The sequence below is a fragment of the Asterias amurensis genome, chromosome 4 (assembly GCF_032118995.1).
Source record: "Asterias amurensis chromosome 4, ASM3211899v1".
Taxonomy (NCBI): Eukaryota; Metazoa; Echinodermata; class Asteroidea; order Forcipulatida; family Asteriidae; genus Asterias; species Asterias amurensis.
Window position 1 is genome coordinate 9,811,805 of NC_092651.1, and position 19,010 is coordinate 9,830,814.

General features: G+C 41.5%; 1 protein-coding gene across 2 annotated transcripts in view; it reads left to right on the forward strand.

The window, feature by feature from the left end:
• Positions 1-19,010, forward strand: part of LOC139936609 (serine/threonine-protein kinase Nek1-like) — a 46,814-nt gene that overhangs the window by 21,643 nt on the left and 6,161 nt on the right. The window contains exons 24-38 of one of the 2 annotated variants that reach the window (XM_071931451.1): positions 437-532; positions 1,783-1,814; positions 3,860-3,897; positions 4,783-4,835; positions 5,637-5,671; positions 6,108-6,217; positions 6,990-7,208; positions 8,746-8,868; positions 10,160-10,300; positions 11,186-11,422; positions 12,668-13,153; positions 14,745-14,802; positions 16,077-16,152; positions 16,887-17,107; positions 17,817-17,902. In XM_071931451.1, coding sequence (XP_071787552.1) covers positions 437-532; positions 1,783-1,814; positions 3,860-3,897; positions 4,783-4,835; positions 5,637-5,671; positions 6,108-6,217; positions 6,990-7,208; positions 8,746-8,868; positions 10,160-10,300; positions 11,186-11,422; positions 12,668-13,153; positions 14,745-14,802; positions 16,077-16,152; positions 16,887-17,107; positions 17,817-17,902 — 2,011 coding nt within the window. The remainder of the gene's footprint in view (positions 1-436; positions 533-1,782; positions 1,815-3,859; positions 3,898-4,782; positions 4,836-5,636; positions 5,672-6,107; positions 6,218-6,989; positions 7,209-8,745; positions 8,869-10,159; positions 10,301-11,185; positions 11,423-12,667; positions 13,154-14,744; positions 14,803-16,076; positions 16,153-16,886; positions 17,108-17,816; positions 17,903-19,010) is intronic. The other variant, XM_071931452.1, reaches the window with a different exon arrangement.

Below are 19,010 nucleotides of genomic sequence, written 5' to 3' on the forward strand. Positions count from 1 at the left end.
TTTAGTGGGGTCGCCATTTGCATTTTAAAAAAAACGAGTAAACAATGTCTATTGACCCAATTCACCTGACGTCATCTTCGGAATAATCTTGGATGCGGCATCTTGGTGGTCAATGTCAACGTGTGTTATTCAGAGAAGTGCGCGTTTTATGCGAAGCGGCGTTTACACGTAAACCTGTTGACCACCAACATGGTGAGCGTGGCATCAGTCGCCGCATGTGAGGCGCGTGCAAGGGGTCAATATTATCAATTTATCCCTGAAATAAATGATACATGAAAGGGTTAAACTAGAGAACTTTAAACATGACTTCATCATCATTCGGCATAGACTGGCGTCCGTGGCCGCCTCGTCCTCGGGTTGTAATGGGGGCGCACTCCTGGAGTTGACGCCATCACCTGGTGTCTTTCAATCGCTTAAAATCTTTTTATTTGTTCAGGCTCAAGCTGATGAGAAAGCTGCCAGATTGAAGGAGCAGCTGGAGAGGCAAAGAAGAGACGCTTACGAGAAGGAGAAGAGATCATGGGAGGATCATGTGAGTAACTCTCAAATCAACCTCGCTCCCAAGGGGGGATCAATCTCTATTTTACCTAGACTTGTCCCCTGTCTTTATCCACAAGGATAAAGACAGCTACTTTCTTTTAGAATCATTGATTTAATTGGATACATTGATTTCATTGGATGATGTCATTGGATAAACATGCAGTGCTTTGATTGGTCCAAGGTGATGTGGGTGCAGCTGACAAACATCACCTCGGACCAATCAAGACACAGATATTCAAAGCTTACTTTCCATCGTCGGCAGGCAGTGTCCACATGTGTAGTATGTACAGTACATCTACATATACTGTAATGTTGCTGTAGAATTTGACTGCATATCTGTATGTGAAATGAATGTAGGTGAAAGGTGAAGATGGTTGGGGATTGACCTACGCTAGAGGCCACTCACTGGCGTTATTCACAAGCCTCGAAGTGTGACATCAGATGTTCAGGCTACCCCTTGTATTGCTTAATTAAAATGTGCCAGTATATGGTATATTCAGGGCTGTATGCTTCGTTTTTGCAAGGGCAAGGGCACCAAGGCAATGACCAGGGGACACGGAGGCAATCACCTTCGTTGCCTCCGTAAAGCATCACGCCTGGTACATTTATATAAAGCACTCTACATGCATGCTCAAGTATAGTGCCTACAAAAGTGGCGTCGAGTCAAAAAGCAACTGCTGTCGATTTCACCAAACTCATCCTAACTTAGGACTTAGGATGAGTTAAGTTCCCTATCTGAAGACCTGGGACGCATTGAACTCATCCTAAGTTAGGACGGGTTACTCGTCCTAACTCAAGATAGGATTAAAGGCCCGGTCACACAGGCTCCGGTAACGAGATTAAAAACGATAACGATAAAAATGCACCCCCTCAATTGGTTGAATGGGCGTGGGCGTATTCTGCGTGGAGCGATTTAACCAATTGGAGCGTGCATTTTTATCGTTTTTGTTCTCGTTATCGGGGCCTGTGTGACCGGGCCTTATTCTTAGCGTTTCGTGAAATCGGCCGCAGGTCTCCTTCCATTCTTCTATAATCTTGTGACATGTCTAAACTGTATGCAGTATTGGGCAACCGTGTACAAACTTGGGTATTTTGTGCTAGACTGCTTGTGGTTTACGATTGACTGCCTCCTTTGAAAATGATATCGGGGGAAATTGATTGCCAGTGCACTGTATCATGATTCCCTTATATTGTAATTTCATTGAAGTTGGTTAAATTTTTTTTTAATTTTTTTTTGTATAGCTAAACAAGAAAAGAGCCCAGGAAGTTAAGAGGTATGGACATGTACAATAATATTACGAAATTATAATATTAATAATAATAACTAGTTCTTATATATCGCATTTCACAATAGCGACTCAATGCAATTTACATAAGTGTCCTGGTCATTGGGTCAATAATATTCCTTTAATTTTTCTCAGCTCCCTGGGGTGGTAGAAAGTCATGTGTTTCGGGGCTTGAGCTTTACATATTATTTGATTGAAGTTGATTTGTTATTTGTGATTGTGGCGTGTCACGGTCGAGCAGTGAGCGCACCGGACTCAAGCTCTGGTGTTTCTGATCAGCAGAGTGTGGGTTCGAGGTCCCACCGGACTCAAGCTCTGGTGTTTCTGATCAGCAGAGTGTGGGTTCGAGGTCCCACCGTACTCGAGCTCTGGTGTTTCTGATCAGCAGAGTGTGGGTTCGAGGTCCCACCGTACTCGAGCTCTGGTGTTTCTGATCAGCAGAGTGTGGGTTCGAGGTCCCACTGGACTCAAGCTCTGGTGTTTCTGATCAGCAGAGTGTGGGTTCGAGGTCCCACCGTACTCGAGCTCTGGTGTTTCTGATCAGCAGAGTGTGGGTTCGAGGTCCCACCGGACTCGAGCTCTGGTGTTTCTGATCAGCAGAGTGTGGGTTCGAGGTCCCACCGGACTCGAGCTCTGGTGTTTCTGATCAGCAGAGTGTGGGTTCGAGGTCCCACCGGACTCAAGCTCTGGTGTTTCTGATCAGCAGAGTGTGGGTTCGAGGTCCCACCGGACTCGAGCTCTGGTGTTTCTGATCAGCAGAGTGTGGGTTCGAGGTCCCACCGGACTCAAGCTCTGGTGTTTCTGATCAGCAGAGTGTGGGTTCGAGGTCCCACCGGACTCGAGCTCTGGTGTTTCTGATCAGCAGAGTGTGGGTTCGAGGTCCCACCGGACTCAAGCTCTGGTGTTTCTGATCAGCAGAGTGTGGGTTCGAGGTCCCACCGGACTCAAGCTCTGGTGTTTCTGATCAGCAGAGTGTGGGTTCGAGGTCCCACCGGACTCGAGCTCTGGTGTTTCTGATCAGCAGAGTGTGGGTTCGAGGTCCCACCGGACTCGAGCTCTGGTGTTTCTGATCAGCAGAGTGTGGGTTCGAGGTCCTTGAGCAAGACAGTTAACCATTATTGCTTTGTCCTTGGAATGGAACGTAAAGCCTTGGGTCCCGAGTGCTGCATAATGCATGTAAAAACAAACCCAGTTACACTATGGCTAAGGGAATGGATTGACCCAGATGTGTCTGGCAGTGGTTGCTAAAGCACCTTTTAAACCCATGCAAGGTGTAACATGAATGGGTTTTTATTATTCAAAAACTTCAAAAAGGTGTCTGCAATTTGAGACGCGTAGATAAAGCGCTATATAAAACAGTCATGATATTCGTCCTACTTGAGTCTTATTCCAGATTTGTTGGTCCTTGATATAAACTGAAAAACTGTGATTAATATAGCCTGAAAAGTTTATTAAAACCTACACCATGTGTACATGTAGGCCAGCCTCTATACTCGATAAAATTTTCCAATTTTTTTCCTTTAGAAAAAAATATCTGGTCTGATAAAAACTAGTGATTAATATAATGTTTAAAGCCATTGGACATTTTCGGTAAACAGTATTGTCCAAGGCCCATACTTTGTGTTTCACAACTGATATATAAAATAACAAACCTGAGAAAATTTAGGCTCAGTCTGTCATCGGAGTCGGGAGAACCTTTGGTTCCGCACATTTCGCCGTGTCATGACATGTGTTTAAAACAAATTTGTAATTCACGAAAATGAGAATTAATAATTGTTTTAATGTTTTCTCAAACAGTAAAGCATTTCATGGAATAATATTTCAAGAGAAGTCTTTAACCATTACCTTCTGTAAACCCTGTAAGTTATTTGTAAATCAGTGAACTTATATTTTTTTATTGTTCCGAAAGTCTTTAATGGCTTTAAATGCAAGGGAAACATATAAATTATTTTTTTTGTGAGAACTCAAATGTTTTTTATTCCTCTTGGAAAAACCCTGGTACTAATCGTGGTTGTTTTGTATCTTTACTTCAGACCTGTAGCGATGCAAGTACAAGGCCCAGCTGCTGCAGGTACGTGTATTAGACAACTCACTGTTTTGCACTTAAACAAATCCAGTACACTTGTTGTTAGAACGGGTTTGCCCCAGTGTTCATGTCATGGGCCCAATTTCATAAAAGCATGTAAGCATAAAAACTTGTTAAGCACAGAAAAAAACCTTGCTTAACAGAAACTGGTTACCAACAAAAAATCCATAAAGTATGCATTGTTGCTGGTGCCCCGCTTGTTTTGCTTAGCAAAGAAATTTGCTTGGCAGAATTTTCAGCTTAACAGCTATATGGAATGGGGCCATAGTTGGTTGCAGATAATGCCACAGCAACTTGTACACTTTACAAGGCACAATACAATCATGACAGTTGGGTTTTATAATTCAAAATATCTCTGGTTGTATACCAGTAGTCAGGCCTTGCTACTTTGCCCTTCAAGGGGCATGTTAATTTTTCTCTGGTAAGGGGGCACTTCTATGGGGAAAATGTAAGCAGACACAGGACACCATGGCAATGGACCCTTCCCATGAAATATGCTAATTACATTCACGCATGCGTACAGGCCCTGTTGGTTGGCAAACGCCATAGAGTTGTGCACTAAGCAGGCGTGCAATCGCGTCTGCATCACGCATCCATTAGCCGTGTACAAAACAGCGCGATGTTCCCTCATTTTGCCAACCAAAACGTTAGTGCGCACGCGCTACGTGCAATTTACATATTTCATGGGAAGGGTCTATTGCCGTGGCTGCACTGGGTCATTTGGATGCCTGAGTAGCAAACAATGACTGTTCAAAAACACCAGCAGTGTATACAAAATTGTGTATTTATTATACATTCTTTTCAATTTATTTATATGTCGTTTGATGAGAGCAAACAAATAATCTGAGCTTCATTATTTTCCTGTTACAGTCATTCCGCTGACTGCAGTCCTGAAGGATGTAGGAGTTGATATGTTGCCAAAGGTAAGAACAAACTAGTATTTAAAAAAATATACGCTGTCAGTGAGGTAACTAAACTAGTGCATGTCTATGGACTTGGCAGTGAGGTAACTAGTGCTTGTCTATGGACTGGCAGTGAGGTAACTAGTGCACATCTAAGGACTGTCAGACATCTATTGATTGTCTGTGAGGTCACTAGTGCATGTCTATGGACTGTCAGTGAGGTAACTAGTGCATGTCTATGGACTGGCAGTGAGGTCAGTAGTGCGCATCTATGGACTGGCAGTGAGGTCACTAGTGCACACCTATGGACTGGCAGTGAGGTCACTAGTGCACATCTATTGACTGTCAGTGAGGTCACAAGTGCATGTCTATGGACTGGCAGTGAGGTTACTAGTGCACGTCTATGGACGGGCAGTGAGGTCACTAGTGCACGTATATCAACCAATGATAGCTCTTTATTGACCTCAATGAGGGGGCAGTTTAGGGAATTTGTGACGTCATTAGCAAAGGGTTCTACTCATGATATTTGGACAAACCAACCAGACCATTTTAAGAACCAACGTTCATTGTTTTCTTTCTGAACGTTTTTTCCAAAGAAACTGAACAACTCTGAGCAAATGTTTGTGTCTAAGCAGCGCTAAAAATTGGGGGAAAATCCACAAGAACGCATGGCGCAAGTATAAAGACAGGAAATAGTATTAGCTGTTGCAAACAACTTACCAACCAAATGGACCGAGGGTATAAATGCAAAAGAAAGTATAAAGACAGATGGAACATTGTTGGAGAAGTTTTTTTATTGAGAGTTTCTTCTTTGATTTCTAGGAGAGTCCTGAACTGAAGAAAGAGGCAATTTCCAAGTAAGTGCTAACTTCTAGTCAATTTTTCTTTGATCAACCCCAAATCATTTAAAAACATTCCGTTAAAAGGCACTGGACATGTTTGGTAATTGTCAAAGACCAGTCTTCTCACTTGGTGTATCCCAACATATGCATCAAATAGCAAATCTGTGAAAATTTGGACTCGATTGGTCGTCGAAGTTGCAAGAGAATAATGAAAGAAAAAACACCCTTGTTGCACAAATTTGTGAGCTTTCAGGCCTGAAGTGTTTTAATATTTGAGTGTGAAATTACCAGACAGAGCCGTTTCTCACAATGGTTTATATTTTCAACAGCTCTCCCTTGCTTGTTACCAAGTAAGTTTGTATGCTAACAATTATTTTAAGTAATTACCAATAGCCTCCAGTGCTTTAATTGATGCATAATCCATGATTTTTAAATTATTATTTTTGAGCAGGCCAGCCATACCAGACGAGGAGAAAGGTGGAGATCGTAAGAAGTGGGGTGGTGGAGGGAAGCTCCAGCTAGGGGATCTACCTCTACAAGAAACAGCTTCAGGAATGGAAGGTACATGTACACTATGCTCAGACTAGCTAGTCAGCCCAATCTTAGGGATCAATCAAAGGATGTAATTTCTCCCCTTTTTTTAAACGGAAACCCTGGGAGGGGGATTTTAAGGGGGGGGGATAATAAAATAAATTAGAGTAGTGTTCTTATTTTTTTTATAACTGAGATCAAATTCATCAGAACATGAAGATAAAAACCATAATGAAACAACCCAGATTGAAGAGTAGGGCTTTTAAAACCTAAGATAAATGATTGTAAGCAGACTCCCACTCGCAAGCTTTCACGCTTTGTGTTTTTTTCAACAGCCTATCACAGCTCTGATCAATCTGAATTGCTAAGCAAATATCAAATATAAACTTCAAATGTTTTTCGGATATGACTTGTCATTTCTCATTTAAAAGCTTTTTGTTCTGCCAAAACTCCTCTGTGTAGTCTTAATTTCTATTTCTAGTTATTATTATTATCATCCACAATGTTGATGTTTTACATTACCAGCAACTGGTGCTGGAGATATGTCCAGCACCAGTTGCTGGTAATGACAGTGGCAAGCTTTCACGCATTATGCTTAAGGTTTTTTCCGCAACCTATCACAGCTCTGATCAATCTGAATTGCTAAGCAAATATCAAATATAGACTTCTTCAAATGTTTTTGCATATGACGTCATTTCCATTTAAGAGCTTTTTGTTCTGCCAAAACTCCTCTGTGTGGTCTTAATTTCTATTTCTAGTTATTATTCTTATCATCCACAATGTTTGTGTTTTACATTACCAGCAACTGGTGCTGGAGATATTGTGACAGTGAATACCAGTGTCCCACCTCGTGGGGGCGGAGGGGGCTTCGGTGGGGCCGGTAAACCCGGCGCATTTGGCCCCCCACCACCTCTCCCTCAAGGGCGTAAGAAGTGGGGCGGGGCGGCACAGACTGCCCTGAATGTTCTCCAGCAGGCTGAAGTAGTGCAAGGAACGACTACGCTGGCAACTACTGAATCAGGTAAGGATGCAAGGTCCCTCGGATCCTCTTCCCGACATCTACTACAAGTACCCCTATTGACCTCTGGCACGCGCGTCACACGCGGCGACTGATGCCACGCTCACCATGTTGGTGGGCAGTTAGGTTTACCTGTATTAATGGCGCGTCACCTAAAATGTGCACTTCACAGCATAACGCACAGCATAGAGTTATATATTTAAAAACGCACAGTGAAATTGCCCACCAGTATGGCGCATTCAAGATTTTTCTGATGATGACGTCAGGTGAAATGGGTCAATAGACCATATCGAAAAACCCCTTTGTTGCTATGAAAGTCGCCATCTTGTTGGGCAGACCGTATGCACGTCTAAACCCGTACATCAATGAAGCACGCTCGATTTGATTTCTATGGCACATGCACACACACCCACATGCGCACACTCAGACGCAATGTTTTTAGAGCAGGTATTTGAATGGTGGCATCATATTCAAATAAGGTCTATACGGAAAAAAAACTTATGGTAAAAGAACCTTTGCCTTCAGTACACCCACCTTTTGAAACTCTGTTCCTGCTACCCTTCATTCTCAGACGAACCCGGATCCCTTCACACTTCAACTCAAATCCTACCTGTTTGCTCAATCTATTTTGCCATCCTTTATTATTAAGTTAATTTGAAGATTACACTTGTATTTTGTTCTCAGAGAACTAAAATGTGCTCTATAAGAACGTCTTATTATTATTGAAATTGAATTCAAGCTGCATGTCACTTTAAATCTATGAATATGTCGCGCTGTCTCGCAAGAATTATGATTAAATATACAAGCTTTGGAGGGTCTAGGTACATTTTGTAGGACACAAAACACAATATCCACAGATTTACGTACTCACACTGTTTGAAGATAATGATGGTAGAAAGCTTCCCTTAAAATACTACTTGCAAAACAAATTATTTTATAATGTTAAACGTATTTTTGAAACATTGTTTTACTAAATTCTTAAAAACTACAGCACCTCGGCAACTTATATTTAAAGGTAAGCTTTCTACTATTGTTATCTTCAAACGGTGTTAGTTAAATGTAAATCTGTGGACAAGATGTCTTGTGTTACAAAAAACTCCCAAATCCTTTAAGACATGCCAATGGACTTGAATCAAATTAAGTACAATGCCATGGTTGGCTTGTGCGTAAAGCGCTCACCAAGGTGACCCTGGTCCGATACCCGGCCAGGGCCATATGTGAGTTGAGTTGTGCGTTGGTTCTCTGCTGTGCCATGAGGGTTTTCCAGACCATCTGGTTTTCCTCCCTCGGGAAAAGAAAATCAAACACTTTCGATCTTTGGCTGTGCTCCGTGGTCATAATGGATTGATGTGGCTGGCAGCCAGAGGCGCCCTTGCATGCCTGCTTCTCGAACACGTTGTAGTCGCATCCTTCGCAATTCAGCTCTTAGCTGCGAGTAAGAATGATTAGCCCCCAAATTATTATTAATTTTATTATTATTATTATTATTATTCAACATAATGATTCACTGGATAACTTGTGTTCCATTTATTTTGTGCAGGTGGCAAAGCACTGGGTATCACTATAGTGAAAGACGGACCAAGTCCTCATAAACTACCCATCGTCAAGGGAACTATAATAATTCCAGAGGCAGCCAAGACAGGAGGCGACAGTGTAGATGCAGGTAAGCCCACTCAAATCAGACTTTTGCAAGTTTTACATTAAAAACATAGAGGGCGGACCCCTGTTGAAGTGCACAGTTTTGCTTCATTCACTGGTAAAAGGCATCGTAGGAGCCCAAGCGTCTCAAAAGTGCCAGATTTGCAAAGTCTAATTTTTGGATATGATATTAATGAAACCACCTGTTGTAATTTGTATTTCTACCTGGGGCCTTTCTCAAACCTCTGCTTAGGCTCTGGCTCAAGCTCCGTATGCTAATGTTCGTGCAATACGCTCCAAAATGCAGGTTTAAAGGCCGAACTGTGTTTCAATCGTACAATCAAAAGAAATTTATAAAGCGCCAAAATCAAAAATTTGCTCTAAGAGGCTGATGAGTGGGCACAAACAGGAGAAACATTATTGATGATACACCTCCTGAAACAGGTGAGCTTTCAGGAGTGTCTTGAATGTATGCAGTGAGGTGGTATCTGTGATATCGACCGTATTGAATATGACGTCACCATTCAAATATTTGCCCTACAAGATGGCGTCTGCAAGCGTGTGCGTGTGTGTGTGTACCATAGAAATCAAACCGAGAATGCTGCGTGCTGCGCGTTTAGACACGCATACGGTTTGACCTACAAGATGGCGACTGTCATAGCAGCAAAGGGGTTACTCAATATGGTCTATCGTGGAAGTTGGTTCCAGATTCTGGGTCCGTTTCCACAGCGTACCCAGCGTGCAGTGCCTAAGCCGGAGCCCAAGTCAAGGTTTTAGAAAGACCCCTAGAACCAGTATAACAACAGCGAGTCCTAGCTTTGAGTCTCGTTGTGCCTAGACAGTGATAAATCAGACTGCTTCTTCAGAAGTGGTGAACAACGGATTGCTGCATGATGAGTGTTCAAGGGCCTTTCTCAAATGTCAGCTTAGGCTCTGGCTTATTCTTATATAGCGCATTTCACAATAACGGTAGTAATGCGCTTTACATTAGTGCCCTGGTCATGGGGCCAATAACATCCCTTTTTAATGTTTCTCAGCTCCCTTGGGAGTATACAGCCCTAAGCTGCCTATAAGGCGCTTGTGGCTTTTTCATACACAGTATCAACCTCTACCCTCGTAGGTACCCATTTATATCTGGGGGAAGAGAAGCAATTATAGTAAAGTATCTTGCTCAAGGACAAAAGTGTCACGACCAGGATTCGAACCCGCACTCTTTAGAAGCTTCTTTAGAAGTGGTGAACAACGTATTGCTGCATGATAAAGCGCTATATACCCAGTGTTATTCACTCATCAATCTTTGTGTATATTTTCCTCAGGTGATATTGAGACCATTGATGCAGAGGTCAAGGAAGCACAACCAGAGGGTGAACCCGATGTGCCTAAAACACGCTCAGCCTGGGACAAGTCTAATCGTTCTGCCTCGGGGTCTCCTGGCATTGCTTCCTCACCCAAAGAAGGTAAGACAGAGAGCAGAGATCCTATTGACCCAATTCACCAGGGCCCAATTTCACGGCTGTGCTTACCGCCGAATTCTATGCTTACGATCACGATTCCCCGCTTATGTGCAAGCGCTGAATTTCTGCGCTAGCCTTGTAAGCGTAGAATGCCTAGGAATGTGGAGTACTCACGCGGAGAAGCCGCAATTCGCCACAAACCCGTGAAATTCGCTTGCCGTAACGCAGAATTCCCTGCGTCCGTAAGTGCCGATTGTGTGCTTACGGTAAGCAGAGCCATGAAATTGGGCCCCCGACGTCAAATAGAATAATCTTGGACGCGCCATACTGGTGGGCAATGTCACTGTGCGTTATTCATATGAGTGCGCATTTTTAGACGATGCAGCGTTTACACATAAACATAACTTCCAACCAAAATGGTGAGCGTACCAGCAGTCGCCGCATGTGACGTGCGTGCAGTGGGTCAACAAAGACAAATGAAATTAATCTTCTATTTCATGTCTTAGCACTTGTTCAAATAAAAACAGTTAACCTAAATGCAAGTTAAACTCAGTCGGGAAGTTTTTTTCTTATTTTGATTCCAGTCCTGTGAAAAGAATTCGAGTCTAGTGAACAATTTGAGCCATAAGCCCAGGGCCCAATTTCATAAAGTCTGCAAGCATAAACAAAAATGCAACGCACAGAAATATCTTGCTAAGCAGAAAAAGATTACCTGCCAACATTCCATAAAGCTTACCTTGTTGGGACTGGTGCCCCACTCAATATCTGCTAAGCAAAGAAGTTTGCTTAGCAGCATTTATTTTTGAAGTGGGCCCTGTTGTCTTGCAAACCATTCTAAAAGACAAAATTGAAATAATCCCCTCAAATTGTGTTTTTTTATATACTCAGAAACAGATGCAGAGCAAACACTAAAGGCCCCATCTTCCCCACTGAAGCCGACATCCCCGTCCAAACCATCTGAGATAACCCAAAGTCCGAGAAAATCCCCAAGGCCTGACGAGAAACAATCGAGTCCCGTCAAGACAAAAGAAGTTTCTCCGAAGAAGTCGTCTAGCTCCAGCTCCTTGGAGAAGGATGCGGATGAGCCCAAGACGGAGGATAGTGAAGCCGACAAAGAGAAACAATGTAAGTGGATTAGCACCTTGCTACAGATCTTCTACAACAACGTAACATAAGACCAGGCCTTAGATCGTCATCATCATCACACATACTCGATGTTCCCAAAGCTTGTCTGGCAAGTTACGGAGACCGTGCCTTTTCCAGCTGCGCACCGCGTCTCTGGAATTCCTTGCCAGACGAGCTGAGGGACACACCTGATCTGTCAACCATTCAAACACAACCTCAAGACCCATCTGTTTAATTTGTCAGCTTGCTAGCTTCCGGCGCTCTTGAATGGTACCATTCCAGATACTGTGCACCTTATAAATTTTATATTATTACTATTAAGTAGGTTTTGAAACTTTGTGCATGGTGGCAGTATAATCAGGTGGGGTCTTCAGTAACTCCTCATGAAAATCTCTTATTGAAATGAAATTGTCATGTGTTAGTTTTATTGAATACGTCTACATGTATATAGGATTAAAACAATCAAATGTTTCAAAAACCAAAGGTATACTTTGCTATTAATGAGCTGAAGGGGGTTCGGGTGGTCACAGGACCAAATATGCCACATGGGAAATGAAAGCTCACGCCATTTGCGAGTTAGATTTAGACAATATCTGTTACTGTTACCTGGACTTTCTAAGTTAAAAGGGGGCCGCTAAAATTTGAATTTCTCAGACTAGAGACAGTTGCTATTTCACTAAGTTTGGGGCTCAATTTTCATAGTTAGGTAAGGGACAGTAAACACCTGTACACAATTCTGAAAGAATGTTCACTTTGGTTGGGGCAAGGTTTTCTATAATTAGTTACAAGACAGTTAGCGACCATACACTATTCTAAATGAATGAGGATGACTCAAAGGTACCATTACTTTACTTATTCTTTAATTGTCAAAGACAGGTTGTTATTTTTGCAATAATTAAAGAAAGAATATGCACTCGGAGATACATGTAGCAAATGCACTTAACCCAGCATTTCATCATTTTCTTGATTTTCATTCCATTTCCATCTCCTTCCATTTTTTTGTCATAATGTACTTTTACTTTCCTCTGTTGGTAAAACTGGAGTTTGTGAAGTTTTATTTCGCTGACTTTTTCTCTTCAAAATGTATGCACTTTAAATACTCCCCATAAAGCCACGCTGCTTTTTGTTTGCATTATCCCTTTAACAAATGGGCAATCATAAACTGTATGATTGTTGTCCAGTGAAAAGGTGTAATTGTTGCTATTTATTATTATTCCCCCTCAATTCTTTCCTCTGTTCTTAAAGGTGAAGTTCAACTGAGTTCCTCAGTCCCCCTGACCGGTAGTTCTACCCCTGCTCTCAACATATTTTCTACCCCGACCAAACAAACAACTTCCCCTGCAACAGGTTCTTTAAGCTCAACCCCCCTCTCGGCCATCCAAACCCAAATTCTTAAAAAAAGTAGTTATTTGGGTTCCGAAGATGGCTCTAATACCACAAAAACTCAAGAAGGTGCTAATGATATGTCTCGTGCAATCCCAATCGAGCTCAATCTCCGTAAAACTCCCCTCTCACCTCAACAAAACAACCTCAAAGCACTGACCCCCTTTGATGACCAACTAGATAGCCCTGATGATATCTTGATCCTAGATGATCCCACTAGAAGCCCAGTGCAACCCGTATCCAGCCCTTGTAACTCAAAACTTAACCCAGATGCACCCATTTTTGAGCCCATGAGTCCCGTTGATGCTTGGGGCACGCTAAAGCAAGAAACAAAGATTGCTGCAGGAGGTATGAACAAGTTTGATGAGTGCAGCTTCTTAAAGTTTGCAGCTAACAGTTTTGAAAGTTGTTTTTTATCCAAATCCTTCAATTTTGCTTTTTATGTTTTGCAGTGGCCTCACTTTTTTAAAGATTCACCCAGCCTGATTTTTATTTCATTAAAAGTGTTGCAAACTTGCTTTTCTTTTCTAAAATTTTGTACATACTCTGCAGACCTGATACTTAGTATAGACAATTGCCTCAATGCCTCTGGTCATTGGGCCGTATTCATAAAAAAATAGCAATTGCTTTTTCTAGGCTTTTGCTTACATCTTTATACATACATCTGTATAAAGATGTAAGCAAAAGCCTAGAAAAAGCAATTGCTATTTTTTATGAATACGGCCCATTGCCTTTGTGCCCCCTTAAAATGCCCAATTAGAAATGTTAACTTTCTTAATTGATGGATGGCTCATGCCTAAAGCATTTGCCTCTATCACTGTGGCCCTGGTTCGATTCATGGTAGGGGACATAACCAGTAGAGTTGTGCATTGTTTTTCTGCCATGCCACAGTGGTTTTCTCTAGATCCTCCCATTATCCTCCCTCTGGAAAAATCAATCACTTTGATTTCATTTATGTTTCAAATGCTTTCATGTTAATCTCTGTTCTTAACCTCACAAGGCTCATTGTTGTTATTTGTTCCAAGTATGGTATCAACTCAAACTTGTCGAAATTGTCCTCATTGTATCATGGATTAATACACAACACACGTCCAAACAAATCTTACGTTATGTGTGAATGTTTGTGCTGCACTGTGTTTCTACTTTAACTTGTATTTTGCAAGATTATTAAATACTAAAAAACCATAATAAACTTTAATAATTTTCATCTCTCTTTTTGAGATTTTGTTTCTTTCGGCACATTCACTTAGACTAATCAACTTCAGTACAAACTCTTGTTTATAAAAAGATTAAACTTTAGTTGTTGGAAGGCTTTCCATAACAAAATTTTGTTATTAACTGCATAGATGCTAATTTTGCTGTTTAACATTTGTGTTTTGTAAGTGCAACTTTTTACAAGGCATTTGTGACCTGAGTAATTTGTTTGAATGGTCAAAATTTGTGACCTGAGTAATTTGTTTGAATGGTTAATTATGCATAATTAAGTTTTTCAAGTGAAAGGCAAAAATACATCTCTTGTTATATGGTTGGCTTCCATGTTTATCCATGTAACCCCACAACCAAACGTGTCCTGGGCCCAATTTCATGGCTCTGCTTACAGTAAGCACAGAATCAGTGCTTACGGAAGCAGGGAATTCTGTGCTTACGGCAGGCGTACTTCACGGGTTAGCGGTGAATTTTGGCTTATGCGCGTGCGTACTCCATGTTCCTAGGCATTCTACGCCTACAAGGCTAGCGCAGAAATTCTGCGCTTGCACGTAAGCGGGGAATTGTGATCGTAAGCGCAGAATGGACGGTAAGCAGAGCCATGAAATTAGGCCCTGCAGTCTAATGTTTTTCCATAAACCAGTATTACCTTACAATCACTATACAACATACTTACATTTTGCTCTACGGAAAATATTTTAGTATTATTGCTTTTTATCTTTCGATATTGTAGCTCTCGTGAGCCAAGTGGAGTTGGATAGTGATGAAGACAATGAAGAAGACCAACCACAGTGAGTATAAAACATCAAAATTGAAAAATGTTTTGGTTTTTAAAAGATATTTCTGACCTACACAAGGCCAAACGGCCACTTTAAAGGATTTGGGTACTTTTTCTAACACAAAACACAATGTCCACAGATTTACATTAAACTCACACACTCACAATGTCATGAAAATACGTTTTTAAAGCTAAAATAATTTTCGTATCATGATCAGTGAGACGGAAATTATTTTCATGACATTGTTTTACTCATTTCTCAAAAACTACAGCTCCTCAGCAACTAATATTTTCAGGGAAGCTTTCTACTATCATTATTTTCAAACTGTGTAAGTTTAGTGTAAATCTGTAGACATTGTGTTTTTCGTTCTACAAAAAGTACATCGACCCTTAAGGAAAGGGCTAAACTTAACTGGTTTGAGCTGTGGACCAAATTATATGTCACTAGGGGCACATTTCCACCTATTCCTGGGGCTGAAACAGGGGAACCCCCTTCTTAGTCCATAAGGATGTCAGATGGGTATCAACCGATAGGGGCCTAGCTGGTACGGCAGAATGCACTACCTTTCCAACTGTTTACGAAGCAATTACGGTTAAAGACACTGGACACTAATGGTATTTGTCAAAGACCAGTCTGTCGCCAAGTTGGTGTATCTCAACATATGCATAAAATAACAAACTTATGAAAATTTGAGCTGAATTGGTCGTCAAAGTTGCGAGATAATAATGAAAGCAACCTTGTCAAATGAAGTTGTGTGCTTTTAGATGCAAGTTGATTTTGAGACCTTTTCTAACTCTGAGGTCTCAAAATCAAATTTGTGGAAAATTACTTGTTTCTCAAAAACTACGTTACTTCAGAGGGAGCTGTTTCTCACAATGTTGGATACTATCAACCTCTCCCCATTACTTGTTACCAAGTAAGGTTTTATGCTAATAAATATTTTGAGTAATTACCAATAGTGTCCACTGCCTTTAAGTGCTCTCAAGGGCGCAAGTGTCATGACCAGAATTTGAACCCACCCTCTGCTGCTTACAACACCAAAGCTTAGGCACATTAAACTAAACTGCACGGGCCACGACACGCCAAACATGTTTACTTATTGTTTTCCCAGCCTTCCCTAAACTCGTTGAACAAGCAGAAAGCCTGGTTTCACGCTCAAATATTTGTAATGCAACACTCTCCTATACTAAACTAATTTTGATGATGCTTCAAATTCCTGTGATTGTTTTTAATCAGTGGCTGATAACGCAATCAAATCTAATCTAAGATTTTTCCGATCACCTTAGATATGACGATGAAGCCGCGGATAGATCAGAAGTCATCGAAGGACTTGAAACCGGAAACTTCGACACTGATGCCAGAGTGAGATACAATTATGTTCATTATTCAATTTAATTTTTGAAATTTCATACAAGTTTTAGTTCCAGGATATTTGATTCCATCGATTATGGGAGAGTTTTGACAAAAGATTGACACAAGTCGTTGGTTACGATGGCAATACAGTGTTTCAATATTGCACAGTTGTAGAGCGTCTGAGTAGCGCACGTAGTCATTACCAAGAATAATTATACATGCGCGCTTCTGCACCCCCTCCAGATCATTGCACTGCTTGCTTGAAATAATACCTGACCATGCGGGTGCAGTGTACTCGAAATGACAAGGTTCCAATTTCATGGCTCTGCTTAATGTAAGCACAGAATCGGCGCTTACCGAAGCAGGGAATTCTGTGCTTACGGCAAGGGTACTTCCTGGGTTAGCGGCGAATTTTAGCTCCTGCTTGGCGTACTCAACGTTACTAGGCATTCTTTGCTTACACAGCTAGCGTAGAAATTCGGCGCTTGCATGTAAGCGGGACTAATGATGGTAAACGCAGAATTCAGCGGTAAGCAGAGCCATGAAATTGGGCAAAGATCATTTGTGCTCAGATAATGAACTCCAACATGTAAAACTGAAACTTCCTTCTTCGTTTTCTCTCCATTGGGTTCTGGACTGTAGAGTGATTAATTTTAATTACTTATTTTCTTAGAGCCATTGGCTTCACAACCAGAATTAATGAATGAAAACGTAATGAGCTATAATTTAAATGTTGGTATCAGATTCTGCGAACATGCTCCCTGCCGGACCTGAGCAAGCTCTTCCGCACCACCCTTGCCTTGAACCCTTTCTACGAGGTAGAGAAGCAGACCATGGAGATTGCAGCCAGAACACTGGAGCTAGAGTTGGCCGATCTTCAAGTTCAGGATGTCGATGATGATGATGAAGAAGAGGAAGATGATAGCAATGAAGGATGCGATGATGTCGACGGCAACGATGCTGGGTAAGGACAATTCATATTTTGTTTTAAATTATTTTTTTCAAGATTTCTCCATTTTGATTTGAAATCCGTTTGTGTCCCCCCCCCCCTTCCCTCCCCCAGAAGAAAGATTTAATACAAATTAAAGTAAGGATCAAATTCATCAAAACATGAAGAAAGTCGCCCCAGATTGCAAAGTAGTACTTTTTAAACCAAAGATAAATGCATGCCAGTAGGCTTCAGGCCCCCAAGCTTTTACGCTTTGCGCACACAGTTTAGGTTTCTTCTTTCAGCAGCCTGTCACATCCCTGTTCGTTTGATTTATAATTAAAATACTAGGAATACTAAGCGCCCAAATGAACTTAGGTAAAAACACAGTAATGTGCTTTGATGATGAGCCTACTTGGTTTGACAAAGCACATAATCAACACACATTGTTATTATTGTTAAATGGTGTTTGAGGCTTTGCATGGTGTGGAGAATAAGAGTAACTATAAATAAACTATAAGTAAACTTGTAGGTACAACCATGAGTAAAATCTCTTTTGAAGGAGTGGTGGCTCTGAAAAGAGCCGGTTTGGTCTTGACGTTTCAGTCAGTATACTCTGCTCGTCTTCAGGAGAATGCTGGGCTTCTATATTTATAGTTACTCTTGTTATTATTGTTGTAAACATAATGTTCAACTTTGACAGTGTTTCTTTATTGTTGTTTATTTGTTTCTTGTTGTTGTGTAGTGATGAGGCTGATGTAGATGACGATGACGACGATGAGGAATACAAGAGTCTAGTGGAATCCATGAAGAGCATCTTAGAAGCTGCTGGTAAGAATCTTGAGACGCCTTTATAGCATCTTCCATCCTTCTTCTCAACATTTCTAAGGTCACCCAGATCTAACCCTCTTATAAAGTCAGGCATGCAACTCTTCCGCGGATCCGCAATTTTTTTCATGTTTCAATGAAATGGAAATTCACCGCTATCATGAAATCACAGAGACACAAGTTTTCCTCGTACAGCATACCTTAATAATAATAATAACACATTTCTTATATAGCGCGTTTCACAATAACCGTATCAATGGGCTTTACATTAGTGCCCTGGTCAAAGGGCCAATAACATCCCTGTAATGTTTCTCAGCTCCCTGGGGAGTATACAGCCCTGAGCTGCCTGTAAGGCGCTTGTGGCTTTTTCATACGCAATATCAACCTCTACCCTCGCAGGTACCCATTTATACCCCTGGATGAAGAGAAGCAATTATAGTAAAGTATCTTGCTCAAGGACACAAGTGTAATGACCGGGATTTGAACCCGCTTTCCGGTGAATCAGCACCAGAACTTGAATTCGATGCTCTTAACCGCTCGGCCATGATACCTTCTACTGTATTTTGTTAACAGTCTCGCTACAGAGTGTTTTTATGTGTTTGTAGTATAAGGGGATGTCGGGGGAACCAGACACTGTTAGTGCCCAATACATGACTAGGACACAATGGACCCTTCCCATGAAATATGCTAATTACATTCACGCATGCGTACAGACCCTATTGGTTGGCAAACGCCATAGAGTTGGGCACTAAGCAGACGCGCAATAGCATCTGTGTCACGCAGCCGTTAGTCCATGTACCAAACAGCGCGATTTTCCCTCATTTTGCCAACCAAAATGTTAGTGCGCACGCACTATGCGCAATTTACATATTTCATGAGAAGGGTCTATTCTCCTCCTGTACAGCATACCGTCTACACTATTTTTGCATAGTCTGGCTCTGTAGTGTTTTTATTGCTTGTTGAATAAGAGGATGCCGGGGGAATTAGATACCAATACGCGGCTAGCTTTAGTACACACGATTATTAGGAAATTATTTTCCGCATTTTGTTTCCGCTGGAGAGTTGCATGCCTGTAAAGTGGTGCCACCTGTTCTTAGTAGCAGGCTTCCAG